At 39.6% G+C, this 16,917-nt stretch overlaps 2 protein-coding genes across 3 annotated transcripts in view; one reads left to right on the top strand and one right to left on the bottom strand.

Moving 5' to 3' along the window:
* LOC128743883 (furin-like protease 2) overlaps positions 1 to 16,917 on the top strand; it is an 803,052-nt gene that overhangs the window by 354,639 nt on the left and 431,496 nt on the right. The window lies entirely within an intron of this gene.
* LOC128739667 (zinc finger protein 222-like) lies at positions 14,599 to 15,591 on the bottom strand. Its single transcript, XM_053835163.1, has one exon. It carries the CDS (start codon positions 15,589 to 15,591, stop codon positions 14,599 to 14,601), a length of 993 nt encoding a protein of 330 aa, XP_053691138.1.

Here is a 16,917-nt window from a genome sequence, read left to right as displayed (position 1 = left end):
ACAACGAACACCAGCAGAAGAGAGTCCTGGAATTCGTTGATCTACTCCAATATAATGCGGAGCATTTTAATATGATCTACCCATGATAGGTCAGCACGGAATCCAGCTTGCTACCGCTGGAGAATAGTGTCAATCTTCTCCTGGATCCGACTAAGGATTACCTTACAGAATACTTTGAGAGTAATACAGAGCAACGTGATGCCACGCCAGTTACCGCATTCAGTTAGTTCTCCTTTATTAGGGACTATGAACAATATGCCTTGCATCCAGTCCACCGGAAAAGTTGCGGTTTCCCATACATTGCTCAAAAGCTGATGCAACATCTGGGTCTGGGCTGACAAAGATGGGTCAGCTTTAAGCATCTCTGCTGGAATACAGTCTATCTCTGGCGCTCTATTGGATTTCATACTCTTGATGCTGCTTCAATTTCATCCAGCGATAGCACCTCCGAGTTGACTCGATTAATTCAACGAACTGTTGGCGTCAAACGCTGCTGGTTTTGTTGATCTCTGACATTTGAAACTCGGAAGAGTTGTTCAAAATGTTCAGTCCATCGCTTAAGATACATTCCAGCGTTACGGGACACAGTCACCAACCATTTTTACTGTGTAAATTGGCACTGGTCTCACTAAATTTTTGGCAAATAGCTTGAAAATTCGGCGACTAAGAGAACTTTACTTTCCATGCCAAGGATTTGGTTCAATTGGAACTGATTGGCGGAATGGCCATGGTGTCACGTAACGCTGGAATGTGGCTTAAGCTATTCTGTACGGTCAGTCAGTCTCAGTAGCTGACCAACTCTGTCCTTTAGTGGCATCTTTGTATTCATCGTGGCACCACTAAGGAAGCGAGAAATATCATACAATAAACAGATATCACCGGAGCGAGAGAGAGAGAGAGAGCAAATCAATACGGACTTATTTGAAAATTAGAGTGGCTTTCCTTACTACGACGGGAATTAGAAATAAATCCTATTTAATCTATACCTATAAAAATGGATTTCTGTCTGTCTGCCCGAATGTTCCTTATAGAATCAAAAACTACTGAACCAATCGGCGTGAAAATTTGCATATAGGGGTTTTTGGGGCCAGGGAAGGATCTTATGATGGTTAGAGACCCCTCCGTGCACTAAGAGGGGGGGCTCTCATGCAAATGAAACACAAATTTCTGCATAACTCGAGAACTAATCAAGCAAATGGAACACAATTTTACATGGGTGGGTGTTTTTGGAGACAATATTTTTTTCTATGGTGAATTGAGACCCCTCCCCACTTTAGGAGGAGGGGCTCCCATACAAATTAAATATAAATTTCCTCATAACTCTAGAACTAATCAAGCAAATGGAACCAAATTCGGCATGCGAAGGTTCTTGGAGGCCAGAATTTTTTCTATGGTGAATTAGGACGCCTCCCCACTTTGGGAGGAGAGGCTCCTATACAAATGAAATACAAATTTTCACATAACTCGAGAGCTAGTCAATCAAATGGAACCAAATTTATCAGGTGAAGGTTTTTGGCGCTGTTAGAGTACAGAAAAATTGCAGGGCCAGTTTCTACGATCCTATTGACTCTAACAACCTCTCCCAGTCGTAATTCGAACATACGATGACTGGCTTATTAGGCCTGCATCATGCCTTGAGACCAACAGGGAGTTACGATTTATGTACACCACAGTTTAATGTGTGGCAATACGAAGTTTGTCGGGTCAGCTAGTATTAAATAAAATGCCAAAGCCCGTATCATTTATAAGGATATAAATTATAAATTTCGTATTTCGCAACACTTTTTGTAAGCCAAGATTCGCCTACAATAGATATATCGTGTAAAGGTTGAGGCGGTAACAATCTTCATTTTTTTGACGTAGGACTACGCCTTACGGCAAGGTTTAAGATAGGGTGTCCTTCTGAAAAATCACAAAATGCGAGCGTCACGAAAATATGAAAGATTTTGAACGCTAATTGCTTTCAAGAATAGATTTCCATGGTTTAGATACCGATCGATTCATAATAGATCTATAACGAAAAGTTACAAGGTCAAATAGCTCTTTTTCTTGCTTTCGTGCCACCGTTAAATAGCTCCATACATTTTCTTTTTGATCACCTTGTTTCACAGACAGGGACGACAGTTAAATACACCTTTTGTTTACTGTGACTTCGATTACTTTATTTAAAAAAAGTGACAAATTCCCCTCGTCCCAACAAGTCGAAGATTATTTACATCGTTCAGACTTACACTAATTTGATATCTGTGCTTGGGAAGTACGCCAGAAAAAGTTGTCCAATACACAGCGAGAGCAGCTTCAATCACAAGTAAGTATCTTACGGACAGGTGAGTTTACAGGTAAGTACTTCTCAGGTAAGTTCACAGATGAGTTCAAAGGTAAGTTCACAGGTAAGTCTTTTCACTGAAGTTTTTGGAGCGTCTTAGTAGAATACGAAATCTGGCAATTAAATGAAAAGAAAATTTTTCCAATTTAACTCTACCATGTATATTTGATTCTTGACAGATACGTATTTCTCCTACGACTTGCAGGCTTCCGCAGTGTCTGTTTTCGAGTTCGAAAGGTATCTGTCAAGAATAAAATATTCGAATAGGTATTTTTTGAATAATTCGATTATGAACAATTAATGAGCATTATTCGGGGATTAATCGAACTCATTGTACTATTCGATTAACTCAACTATTCGTGCTGACAGTATTCGATTAAAAATTTTTCGAATATTCCTTGTGTTATTCGATTAGTTGAATTAATGTAACGATTAACGGACATCTCTATATGCAGGGCCATTTATCTCAGATGTTTGATGCGCGTAGTCAATTATTCGTAACGCAGTATTCGTTGTAATTAAATAAAAGAAAAGAAATATTAACGCCAAATAAAAACACAACATTTAAGTTATTTTGTAAATTCTATTTCTATTTATATTATTAATAATCAATAAACAGTTTTCTGTTTACATCGTCGGCTAACCTAATCCTAATATCACTGAAATCACACAATAATTCATAATTCTACCCCTAATAAAATACATGTATTTACTTTCCCAGGACGTCGGCCACGTTTCAGCACAGTTGTACCCTGCTCCTTGTGGACTTGCTTGTGTTGCTTCATGTGATCGTTGCGGACGAAACCTTTTCCGCACTGGTCACAAGCATATGGCTGCTTTTCATGTCTCATGGCCACGTGTCGCTCAAGATCCTTGCGATGTTTGTAGCGCTTCTCGATACCATTGCTAGTACAGTGCGTGCAGGAGAATCGCTTAAACTCCAAATTGTGATTTTTTTCGTGAGCAGCTAGTTTCGGCTGACTCGGGAAGCGTTTCCCACAAATGTCACATTTGTGGGATCGATCACCCATCGATCGATGCGAAGCATTCATGTGCTGGGTATAACTACCTTTCCGGCCGAACTCTCTACCGCATATATTGCAAAATATATTAGTGCCATAATCTATCTTTTTGAAACGCTGGTTCGGCTTACGATGTGCACCGATGTCCGGTGCTGGATGTGCAACAGGAATTTGTTGCGGAATGGTTACCATGGTGCTTGTGGCTTTCGACGGCGACGGCGTTCCATCCAGTAATGAGATATTAAATCCATCGAGCAGGCATGAATAGTTCGTGGCTTGAGATAACATTACTGCACTTTCCAAATCGTCTAAAATTGCTCCTTTTATATCATAATGCAGATCTGTAGTTGACGACGGTACACTGTCGGGTGCTGGCAAATTTGTGAAGGTGCTGACGGGCGTCGCTTCCGATCTTCCGATATTGCTTAGGAACTCATCCACGAAAGAATAGTCCGTGGGTTGAGCTGGCATAACTGCACTCTCCAAATCATTTAAAATTAGCTCCCTATCGATATCCATTGCAGAATGCAGCTCTTCAAGTGACGACGGTACACTGGTGGACGCTGGCAAATTATTCATGGCGATTTCTGCGTCGTCGGGTGTCGCTTCTGATATTCCGAAATTACCAATGAATGACCGGATGTCCATGATATAGTATTTCAATATTATAATAACTTATTAAATCCAAGAGAATAGCCCAGATAATGTATGTCGTATTAAGTATTATAATTGAATTTGTAACTATTTATATCTTACTGGACAATTAATAAATGAAATGAAATGAAATAACTCGATCTGCACTGGATAAAGAACGAGAAACGTATGTTGTCCTGAGCTATTTTCGCTACCTTAAATAGTACAACAGGTAGTTTTTTCCTTGTTGGTTATACCTGCAAACTATGAGACAGTCGCTCGTCGACATTTACATATATACCGCAGTAGGTCAAAAGTTTTCCCTCTTTTGAAAATTAAAGTTTTACCTGACAATTGATATTTACAAATCTATATGTTTTACTATTTATAATACACACTACGTTCTTATAGATTCCCGAATTCTAGTTATTAAGTTCAACTTAAATCCTTGAGACAAAATCCTTTGTACCTGAGATGAAGCCGCAGAAAAACCTTCAATTACTTAATGAAAGTAGCAAGTATAATAATGTGTTAAAATAAATAAATAAATTTTTCATGACTTGCAACAAAACCTAAGCTAAAAGGGTTTGTGCCGAATTACGATATTTTATCTCAATACTTTTCCAAACTCCTCGGTAGTTTGTCAGTACTTACATCTCGAAATACAGTCTATCTCTGGCGTTCTATTGGATTTCATACTCTTAATGCTGCTTCAATTTCAGCCAGCGATGTGTATTTTAGCATACTGAATAACTTTGTAGAACACTCGAAAGCGGTAAAAAAATCGAGCGCAAAGTAAAAAATTTATAAATAAATTTTTTTTATTAAATTATTTAAAAAAACAAAAGTTCGTATCACCCTATTAGGTGAATTCACGCTCACCCTAGTAGTGCAGAAAAATGCGCTATATTTTATTATTAAACTTCTCCGAAGGCACCACCCTTGAAAAATTACGCATTTTTTAAACCATTGCTAACGTCTGCTTTTTTTTCAAAATTTGACCACCATGCGCCGTCGCCGCCGAATCAAAATAATTCTAACGCCACACTGTGGGATGAAACCTATATCTAGGTGGATAAAAGTAATTACGTTAAAGCCATTAGTCCTAGGTATATAGGTATATATATAGGTATGTTCAGCAAAGTTAAAGAATATTAAATTTTGAGTAACTTTGCCAAAGAAATAAAAGTCTTATCTCTTATGGTTGATAGGCTGGAGCAATTTAAAATTTTTTGATCGGGGTGACCCTAAAAAACTCGTTTTTTTCTCTATATCTCGTTTCTCACAAATCGTGCCTTCTGAGCACTTTCACGCCCATGGAAAACGCACATTTTGTTTGAAAGAATCAAGTCGCTATCGCGTTCGGCTCTGAAGTTGAAAGCATTTGGTTATACTTTATACAGCAAGACAGAATACTGATTTTTGATACTCATATGGATATAAACTAGATCAAATTATATCATAATTTGATATATTTGTGATATGCAAATTTGAGCAAATTTTGTTACAATTTTAGTTATTTTAACTGCTGACGAGACCAAGTTTATAACCAAACACAAATGAGTCTTTGTTATAAAATACTTATTATCTAGACCTCATCTTGTTATAAATTTCATCATTTGATCGGGTTATTAGACCAGTGCCGTACCTCGAGTCCAACTGAGAGGCTCAGATGTTTTGCTTTTCTAACGCTGGAAACAAGCGGCAGCGGCAGCGCAGTTATGATATATGAATTATCTTATTAATGCGATCTTCAGTCAATCATGGCAACCAAGTCGTCCGAGCCAAACAAATTCATCGAACTCAAAAAAGCCACAGCAAGTTTACCAAAGGATATCGCTTTTCTAAGGAAATGTCTAAAACATCACCTAACCCCAATTAGTCATAGAATTAAAGTCAGCAAATCAATCCCTTCACACATTATTAAACGTAGCGAGTCGCAGTGGATGAAGGAGAGCATTAAGAACTTATACAGAAAATTGAACATTAAAACTTTGGAATGTTATCACCTCCATCAAAAACTGGCGCAAAAATACCCCCAAAGCTTCCCACTATTCCTAACAAAAGTACTAATCGCCGCGAAATGTGAATCCGAGAGAAAGAGGAAGATAGGCGAGAGGAAATTTAAACAACTACTCCAACGCAAAAACAACACACGACAAGAAAAGCCCAAGGTCCACCTACTAGACAACTTTGTAGTCAACAGGTCATCACAACAATTCACCGACGAACAGATCAACACACTAAATATGGGACTAAACTACGCAGTAACAACGACACCAAACATCGAGAACACTATCATCGACATGGAAACAGCAGTTAGCATCTGTGATCTCCAACCCTCCCAAATAAACCACGCCAGAACAACAGTCGCCGAGGTCATCAAGGAGAATCATCATCAAAAGAAGAGGAACCCTGAAGTCCGCATCGTCAAGGAACTGAAAGAAAAACCAGTATACTACGTGAAAACAGGCAAAGGTAACAAAGTGGTTATAATGAACAAGGAGGACTACGATCACCAGATGTTAGAAAAAATCAACAACAGCCCATATAGACAACAAAGAATGGACCCACTACCCGAAATAGTTAAGTGAGTTTATCGTACAATTAAAGAATGCCAACCTACGCTAGGAGACGATATCGGAAAATTACGAACTTCAAACCCCACATTACCCAGGATAAAAGGACAACCCAAAATACATAAACCGGGAACGGAAATGCGGGAAATAATCACGGCAAACGGATCACCCACGGAAAAGATTGCCAAGTGGTTGGTAACCGAGTTCCAAAGAATTCCCGAGCCGCTCTGTCAGTAGTACACGAGAACTCGCCCAGTACCTAAAAACATCGGGAGAACTAGCAGAAGACGACATAATGGTCTCTTTCGATGTTACGGCCTTATTCCCAAGCGTCCCCGTGAAAGAATCGATAAGCCTCTTGGAAGACTGGCTATTGAAACAGCATGAGGATAACGCATGGAGAAAAAAGGTGGGAGGATATTTGAAGCTGACCCGTTTGTGTATGGAGGAGAATTACTTTACATTCAGGGACAGTTATTACAAACAGCTAAAAGGTGCACCAATGGGCAATCCTTTATCACCGTTTCTGTGCGAACTATTCATGGCTAACCTTGAAAACAAGCTGGAACAAGACCAAGTACTCCCAACAAGATGGTGGCGCTACGTCGACGACATTTTTAGCATCATCAAAAAAGGAGAGCGGGAAACCATTCTAGCAGCCATGAACGGTACACACAGGAACATACACTTCACATATGAACTAGAGAAAGACGGAAAACTTCCTTTTTTGGACATCATAATAATAAGACAAACTGAAAGCACAGAAACAGAAATTGAAATTTATAGAAAACCAACGAACACCAAACGAGTTATACCTAGCTCATCTAACCACTCGCACCAACATAAAATGGCAGCTTTCCATCACATGATACATAGGATGGAAACATTGCCGTTAAGTGAGCTAGGGAAACAAAAAGAACTAGCACACATTCTTGAAATAGCTAAACTGAACGGATACAAAGAAACGACAATCCAGAACATGATTTCCAAAAAAAGAAGAGACGAATACAAAAAATCACTAACAACACTTACACCAATCACACCAAAAGCATCAAGAGATGCCGAGAAAGGTCTGACACACCATTTTAGATCTAAAGTGGCTGAGCACGTCTTTAACGACAACCATCCGCTGACCATTGACAACGCAAAAGTAATTAACAACTGCTCTGCGTGGAAGATGGATGTAGCGGAGAGTTTAGAGATTTATAAGAGGTGCTTCTCCACTTTACTAAATAAAGACCCTGGAAACGGTTACTCCTGGTTTTTCAAATATGTGCCAAAACACAGACATACAGGAATACACACAGACGTAACAACTTCTGGTTAAAAAACTTCACTCTCTCTCCTTCCTCGGATCCCGATTTCACATTTTTCACATTTTTCACAATTTTCGCATAATCCCATTAGACCCTTTCAGGTTTTTCCTTCATTTAACTAATATTTTAATTTTTTAGATTTCAGACTCCTGCAATAGAATTAGTTTACCAATAGAATATAGCTAACAATATTATCAGTTTACCTACACCAACTGTGTATACCTACACAGGTAGTTTTAAGAAAACATTGTATCGCTTTACACAGGTAGTTTTAAGCCAACCTTGTATCGTTTGACACAGGTAGTCTTAAGCAAACAATGTATCGCTTTACCTATCACCTTTTGTATACCAGCAGCAAGGAACCTTAAGCTCCTATAAAAACTGTAAAATTGCTTTGGCTAATTTAGTTCGAAAACAGACACTGAGGAAGCCTGCAAGTCGTAGGCGAAATACGTATCTGTCATTGAATAAAATACACATAGTAGAATTAAATTGGATAAGTTTTCTTATTTTTTATTTTTAGGTTTCGTATTCTACTAAGACGCTCCAAAAACTTCAGTAAGACGAACGGTTTGTGGTGACGTGACGGTCAGAGGATAAAATCGTGGATGGCGCTTCGATCAGTTCAACCTCGCCGCTATTGCTTACGAAGGCCAAGTCAAGAGTCCTACCGTTCGTGTTACGCACGTTGCAAATTTGCTGCAGTCCGCTGGCAATCATGTTTTCTGTGAAAACCATTTCTTGTTCGGAAGAGGCATTTGTCGCTATGTATGAATCAACATCGAGGTCGTAAGACCAGATCAGGCGAGGTAAATTATAATCACCAACTACTAACCCGAATGTTCCTTATAGAATTGAAAACTACTGAACCGATCGGCGTGAAAATTTGCATATAGGGGTTTTTGGGGCCAGGGAAGGTTCTTATGATGGTTAGAGACCCCTCCGTGTACTAAGAGGGGGGACTCCCATATAAATGAAACACAAATTTCCTCATAACTCGAAAACTAATAAAGCTAATGGAATCAAATTCGGCATGTGAAGGTTCTTGGAGGCCAGATTTTTTTCTATTGTAAATTAGGGCGCCTCCCCCCTAACACTGAATCTTCGGGAGCTGCTTTGGTCATGATTTGTTGCACACAGTTAGAATGCGCGATATACCTATCCGGTTCGCTGTTAGGCCTCAGGTAGATTCCACATACATAGACCGATTTGGTCGGAAGAGAGAGTTTAACAACGACTTGCTCGAGCGCGTCACAATTACCTAGGCGTACGGGAGTACTGGAGACAGATTTCTTAACAGCGATCAACGTTCTACCGCCTTTTTGTAAATGACTAGAAGCGTGGCTGCGATCGCAGTGGAAGATATTATAGTTAGATGACAGCTCAGCATTTTTCACGTCATTCCGGAGCCACGTTTCGGTGACTACGATAACATCATAGTCACTAGAAGCAGTTGTTAGGTAAAAGTCATTTGTCTTCGTGCGCATTCCGCCGGCGTTCTGATAGTAAATAGTCAGTGGCGCGTTCACTCGGTTTCGTGGTGACGAATCGTCGCTTTACTTATGTGTCCGTGATTCTACTATGTATATTTATTATTGACAGATACGTATTTCGCTTGCGACTTGCAGGCTTCCTCAGTGTCTGTTTTCGAACTACTGGATTAAATCAGAGATCTTCACTGTTGACGGTTACCCGCTATAGTTTTTACCTGTAGCCAGGACAGGTTCTCGACTACAACCTGGATGTCGTTGGCAAAGCTAGATCAGGCTTGGTACCACTATCGGGTGTTGTCTAGCCACTAAAATATTGAAAGTCATCTACCCGCTCAACTTGTTGTCACTGTTCACTATCTTAGACTTAGTTTTTGCTACATTGGCTGCTGCCCGCGAGCTCTCGGAGAGGTCATCTAACTTGCTCTGAATACCATTTCGGCGTTCTGCGAGCAAGACAATGTCCTCGGCTAGGTCGAAGTCATTTAGCTGCTCCATTGTTAGAGGATTTCACGGCAATCCTCGATTTGGCCTACTGTCAATTGCTCCAACTCATATCTCATCCATAACGATGAGAAACAGAATCCAGCTTGCTACCGCCGGAGAACAGTGTCAATCTTCTCCTGGATCCGATTGAGGATTACCTTACAGAATACTTTGAGAGTAATACAGAGCAACGTGATGCCACGCCAATTACCGTATTCAGTTAGTTCTCCTTTATTAGGGACTTTGAACAATATGCCCTGCATCCAGTCCACCGAAAAAGTTGCGGTTTCCCATACATTGCTCAAAAGCTGATGCAACATCTGGGTCTGGGCTGACAAAGACGGGTCAGCTTTAAGCATTTCGGTTGGAATACAGTCTATCTCTGGCGCTCTATTGGATTTCATACTCTTGATGCTGCTTCAATTTCATCCAGCACTTACGAGTTGACACGATTAATTCGACGAACTGTTGGCGTCAAACGCTGCTGGTTTTGTTGATCTCTGACATTTGAAACTCGGAAGAGTTGTTCAAAATGTTCAGTCCATCGCTTAAGATACATTCCAGCGTTACGAGACACAGTCACCAACCATTTTTACTGTGTAAATTGGCACTGGTCTCACTAAATTTTTGGCAAATAGCTTGAAAATTCGGCGACTAAGAGAACTTTACTTTCCATGCCAAGGATTTGGTTCAATTGGAACTGATTGGCGGAATGGTCATGGTGTCACGTAACGCTGGAATGTGGCTTAAGCTATTCTGTACGGTCAGTCAGTCTCAGTAGCTGACCAACTCTGTCCTTTAGTGGCATCTTTGTATTCATCGTGGCACCACTAAGGAAGCGAGAAATATCATACAACTAGCTGACCCGACAAACTTCGTATTGCCACAAATTAACCTGTGTTGTACATAAATCATGAATCTCGGATGATCTTTGTCACTTCTCGAGTTTTGCAAGCCCCCCAGTGGGCGGCGCTTCCGACGGCGGGTCACCGGCAACACTCGCGACCGGCTCGTCCTGAATGATCTAGTGTTACTATAGATAGTTTTTGTGGTCTTGTTATTGATTAATGTTTTATGGAAGAGTCTCGAATTTCTCGAGTTGGATTAGTTTTTGAGTTTCGCAAAAATTTCTGTTTTATTTGTTTATTTGTGAGAGTCCATATCCCCCTACCACAGGGGTGAGAGGTCTCTAACTATCATAAAATAAATTCAAGACTCAAAAATCTCCTACATGCTAAATTTGGTTCCATTTGCTTGATTAGTACTCAAATTATAAGGAAATTTGTATTTCATTTGTATGGGAGTCCACCCTCTTAAAAGGGAAAGGGGTCGTAATACACCACAGAAAAAAAATTCTGCCATCTAAAACTCTCACATGCCAAATTTGGTTCCATTTGCTTGATTAGTTCTAAAGTTATGAGCAAATTTGTATTTCGTTTGAATGGGAGCCCCCCCCCCCTCCTAAAAAGGTAAGAAGTCCTAATTCATCATGGGAAAAATGGTTGCCTCCAAAAACACCCACATGCCAAATATGGTTCCATTTGCTTGATTAGTTCTCGAGTTATGAGGAGATTTGTATTTCATTTGTGTAGAAGCCCCCCCTCTTGAAGTGGGGAAGGATCCTAATTCACCGTAGAAAATATTTTTGCCTCCAAAAACCTCCACATGCCGAATTTGGTTCTATTTGCTTGATTAGTTCTCGAGTTATGGGGAAATTTGTATTTCATTTGTATTGGAGCCCCCCCTCCTAATGTGGGGAGAGGATCTTATTCATCATAGAAAACATTCTTGCCTCCAAAAACACCTACATGCCAAATTTGGTTCCATTTGCTGGATTAGCTCTCGAGTTATAAGGAAATTTGTATTTCGTTTGTATAGGAGCCCCCCCCCCTCTTAAAGTGGGGAGGGGTCCCAATTCATCATAGAAAAAAATTTTGTCTTCAAAAACACACACATGCCAAATTTGGTTCCATTTGCTTGATTAGTTCTCGAGTTATGAGGAAATTGGTATTTCATTTGTACAGGAGCCCCCCCTCTTAAAGTGAGGAGGGATCCTAATTCAACATAGAAAATTTTCTTGCCCTCGAAAACCTTCACATGCCGAATTTGGTTCCATTTGCTTGATTCGTTCTCGAGTTATGAGGAAATTTGTATGGAAACCCCCCCTCTTAAAGAGGAGAGGAGTTATAATTCCCCTTATAAAGAGGGGAGGGGTCTCAAATTACCCTAGAATAAATTCTTGTCACCGAAAACACCCACATGCCAAATTTGGTTCTATTTGCTTGATTAGTTCTCGAGTTATGCAGAAATTTGTGTTTCATTTGTATGGGAGCCCCCCCTCTTAGTGGGGGGAGGGGTCTCTAACCATCACTAAAACCTTTCCTGGCCCCAAAAACCTCTACATGCAAATTTTCACGCCGATTGGTTCAGTAGTTTTTGATTCTATAAGGAACACAGGACAGACAGACAGACAGACAGACAGACAGACAGACAGACAGACAGAAATCCTTCTTTATAGGTATAGATAAACAGATATCACCGGAGCGAGAGAGAGAGAGCAAATCAATACGGACTTATTTGAAAATTAGAGTGGCTTTCCTTACTACGACGGGAATTAGAAATAAATCCTATTTAATCTATACCTATAAAAATGGATTTCTGTCTGTCTGCCCGAATGTTCCTTATAGAATCAAAAACTACTGAACCAATCGGCGTGAAAATTTGCATATAGGGGTTTTTGGGGCCAGGGAAGGATCTTATGATGGTTGGAGACCCCTCCGTGCACTAAGAGGGGGGGCTCCCATGCAAATGAAACACAAATTTCTGCATAACTCGAGAACTAATCAAGCAAATGGAACACAATTTTACATGGGTGGGTGTTTTTGGAGACAATATTTATTTCTATGGTGAATTGAGACCCCTCCCCACTTTAGGAGGAGGGGCTCCCATACAAATTAAATATAAATTTCCTCATAACTCTAGTTCTAGAGTTATGAGGAAATTTATATTTAATTTGTATGGGAGCCCCTCCTCCTAAAGTGGGGAGGGGTCTATCAAGCAAATGGAACCAAATTCGGCATGCGAAGGTTCTTGGAGGCCAGAATTTTTTCTATGGTGAATTAGGACGCCTCCCCACTTTGTCTCCTCCCAAAGGCTCCTATACAAATGAAATACAAATTTTCACATAACTCGAGAGCTAGTCAATCAAATGGAACCAAATTTATCAGGTGAAGGTTTTTGGCGCTGTTAGAGTACAGAAAAATTGCAGGGCCAGTTTCTACGATCCTATTGACTCTAACAACCTCTCGTAATTCGAACATACGATGACTGGCTTATTAGGCCTGCATCATGCCTTGAGACCAACAGGGAGTTACGATTTATGTACACCACAGTTTAATGTGTGGCAATACGAAGTTTGTCGGGTCAGCTAGTATTAAATAAAATGCCAAAGCCCGTATCATAGTAGCACTTTATAAGGATATAAATTATAAATTTCGTATTTCGCAACACTTTTTGTAAGCCAAGATTCGCCTACAATAGATATATCGTGTAAAGGTTGAGGCGGTAACAATCTTCATTTTTTTGACGTAGGACTACGCCTTACGGCAAGGTTTAAGATAGGGTGTCCTTCTGAAAAATCACAAAATGCGAGCGTCACGAAAATATGAAAGATTTTGAACGCTAATTGCTTTCAAGAATAGATTTCCATGGTTTAGATACCGATCGATTCATAATAGATCTATAACGAAAAGTTTCAAGGTCAAATAGCTCTTTTTCTCGCTTTCGTGCCACCGTCAAATAGCTCCATACATTTTCTTCGTGATCACCTTGTTTCACAGACAGGGACGACAGTTAAATACATCTTTTGTTTACTGTGACTTCGATTACTTTATTTAAAAAAAGTGACAAATTCCCCTCGTCCCAACAAGTCGAAGATTATTTACATCGTTCAGACTTACACTAATTTGATATCTGTGCTTGGGAAGTACGCCAGAAAAAGTTGTCCAATACACTGCGAGAGCAGCTTCAATCACAAGTAAGTATCTTACGGACAGGTGAGTTTACAGGTAAGTACTTCTCAGGTAAGTACTTCTCAGGTAAGTTCACAGATGAGTTCAAAGGTAAGTTCACAGGTAAGTCTTTTCACTGAAGTTTTTGGAGCGTCTTAGTAGAATACGAAACCTGGCAATTAAATGAAAAGAAAACTTATCCAATTTAACTCTACCATGTATATTTGATTCTTGACAGATACGTATTTCTCCTACGACTTGCAGGCTTCCGCAGTGTCTGTTTTCGAGTTCGAAAGGTATCTGTCAAGAATAAAATATTCGAATAGGTATTTTTTGAATAATTCGATTATGAACAATTAATGAGCATTATTCGGGGATTAATCGAACTCATTGTACTATTCGATTAACTCAACTATTCGTGCTGACAGTATTCGATTAAAAATTTTTCGAATATTCCTTGTGTTATTCGATTAGTTGAATTAATGTAACGATTAACGGACATCTCTATATGCAGGGCCATTTATCTCAGATGTTTGATGCGCGTAGTCAATTATTCGTAACGCAGTATTCGTTGTAATTAAATAAAAGAAAAGAAATATTAACGCCAAATAAAAACACAACATTTAAGTTATTTTGTAAATTCTATTTCTATTTATATTATTAATAATCAATAAACAGTTTTCTGTTTACATCGTCGGCTAACCTAATCCTAATATCACTGAAATCACACAATAATTCATAATTCTACCCCTAATAAAATACATGTATTTACTTTCCCAGGACGTCGGCCACGTTTCAGCACAGTTGTACCCTGCTCCTTGTGGACTTGCTTGTGTTGCTTCATGTGATCGTTGCGGACGAAACCTTTTCCGCACTGGTCACAAGCATATGGCTGCTTTTCATGTCTCATGGCCACGTGTCGCTCAAGATCCTTGCGATGTTTGTAGCGCTTCTCGATACCATTGCTAGTACAGTGCGTGCAGGAGAATCGCTTAAACTCCAAATTGTGATTTTTTTCGTGAGCAGCTAGTTTCGGCTGACTCGGGAAGCGTTTCCCACAAATGTCACATTTGTGGGATCGATCACCCATCGATCGATGCGAAGCATTCATGTGCTGGGTATAACTACCTTTCCGGCCGAACTCTCTACCGCATATATTGCAAAATATATTAGTGCCATAATCTATCTTTTTGAAACGCTGGTTCGGCTTACGATGTGCACCGATGTCCGGTGCTGGATGTGCAACAGGAATTTGTTGCGGAATGGTTACCATGGTGCTTGTGGCTTTCGACGGCGACGGCGTTCCATCCAGTAATGAGATATTAAATCCATCGAGCAGGCATGAATAGTTCGTGGCTTGAGATAACATTACTGCACTTTCCAAATCGTCTAAAATTGCTCCTTTTATATCATAATGCAGATCTGTAGTTGACGACGGTACACTGTCGGGTGCTGGCAAATTTGTGAAGGTGCTGACGGGCGTCGCTTCCGATCTTCCGATATTGCTTAGGAACTCATCCACGAAAGAATAGTCCGTGGGTTGAGCTGGCATAACTGCACTCTCCAAATCATTTAAAATTAGCTCCCTATCGATATCCATTGCAGAATGCAGCTCTTCAAGTGACGACGGTACACTGGTGGACGCTGGCAAATTATTCATGGCGATTTCTGCGTCGTCGGGTGTCGCTTCTGATATTCCGAAATTACCAATGAATGACCGGATGTCCATGATATAGTATTTCAATATTATAATAACTTATTAAATCCAAGAGAATAGCCCAGATAATGTATGTCGTATTAAGTATTATAATTGAATTTGTAACTATTTATATCTTACTGGACAATTAATAAATGAAATGAAATGAAATAACTCGATCTGCACTGGATAAAGAACGAGAAACGTATGTTGTCCTGAGCTATTTTCGCTACCTTAAATAGTACAACAGGTAGTTTTTTCCTTGTTGGTTATACCTGCAAACTATGAGACAGTCGCTCGTCGACATTTACATATATACCGCAGTAGGTCAAAAGTTTTCCCTCTTTTGAAAATTAAAGTTTTACCTGACAATTGATATTTACAAATCTATATGTTTTACTATTTATTTTTTTTTTTTTTTTCATGTGTGGACTCATTACTGCGACCAGTATAGTTGATCTATTGTAATATCGCCCGGGTGTTTGCTGTATGACCTGCACTGCATTTCTTTTTGCTATAATCGCTATTGAGTGAGCGATATGCTTATTAAATTTTATGCGTGCTTGCGTGTATTGGGGTTTACCCTTCCTTCAAAGCTTAATCTACTTTACCCACTTATTCCTCGCTGCCAGCACTATCCCATATTATAGCCGTCCCTGACGAGGACTCATTCGTACCTCTGACCAGTACACTTAACTATAGGAGGGACATTTGCACTGTTAAGAGGCTTCAGAGGGTAAATATAGAATTCAGCACGAAGGAAGGGTAAATGGAGGGGCCTGAGAATAAACCCATGCTAAAGTCACTTGACATCGAGAATGGCTTGATTCTACTAAGATTCGAACCCTTCGACCACATTACTATTTATAATACACACTACGTTCTTATAGATTCCCGAATTCTAGTTATTAAGTTCAACTTAAATCCTTGAGACAAAATCCTTTGTACCTGAGATGAAGCCGCAGAAAAACCTTCAATTACTTAATGAAAGTAGCAAGTATAATAATGTGTTAAAATAAATAAATAAATTTTTCATGACTTGCAACAAAACCTAAGCTAAAAGGGTTTGTGCCGAATTACGATATTTTATCTCAATACTTTTCCAAACTCCTTGGTAGTTTGTCAGTACTTTACCGAGTATTCTCATTTTTTAACCATTTTTAACCATTTTAGTGCACTGTGGGATGAAACCTATATCTAGGTGGATAAAAGTAATTACGTTAAAGCCATTAGTCCTAGGTATATAGCGTTTTCAGAGAAAATTTGTTATTTTGACTTCCGCATTTTTTTGGTATGTACAACATTATGGTGGCCCTCATAGTAAGCGAGTGCAAAACATAATTTTTTTATGGCTTTAGT

The sequence above is a fragment of the Sabethes cyaneus genome, chromosome 3 (assembly GCF_943734655.1).
Source record: "Sabethes cyaneus chromosome 3, idSabCyanKW18_F2, whole genome shotgun sequence".
NCBI classification, from domain to species: domain Eukaryota; kingdom Metazoa; phylum Arthropoda; class Insecta; order Diptera; family Culicidae; genus Sabethes; species Sabethes cyaneus.
This window is presented reverse-complemented; position numbering and strand designations above follow the sequence as displayed.

Coding starts and splice junctions, on each gene's coding strand:
- LOC128739667 (XM_053835163.1), bottom strand. CDS start 15,591: ATGGACATCCGGTCATTCATTGGTAATTTCGGAATATCAGAAGCGACA.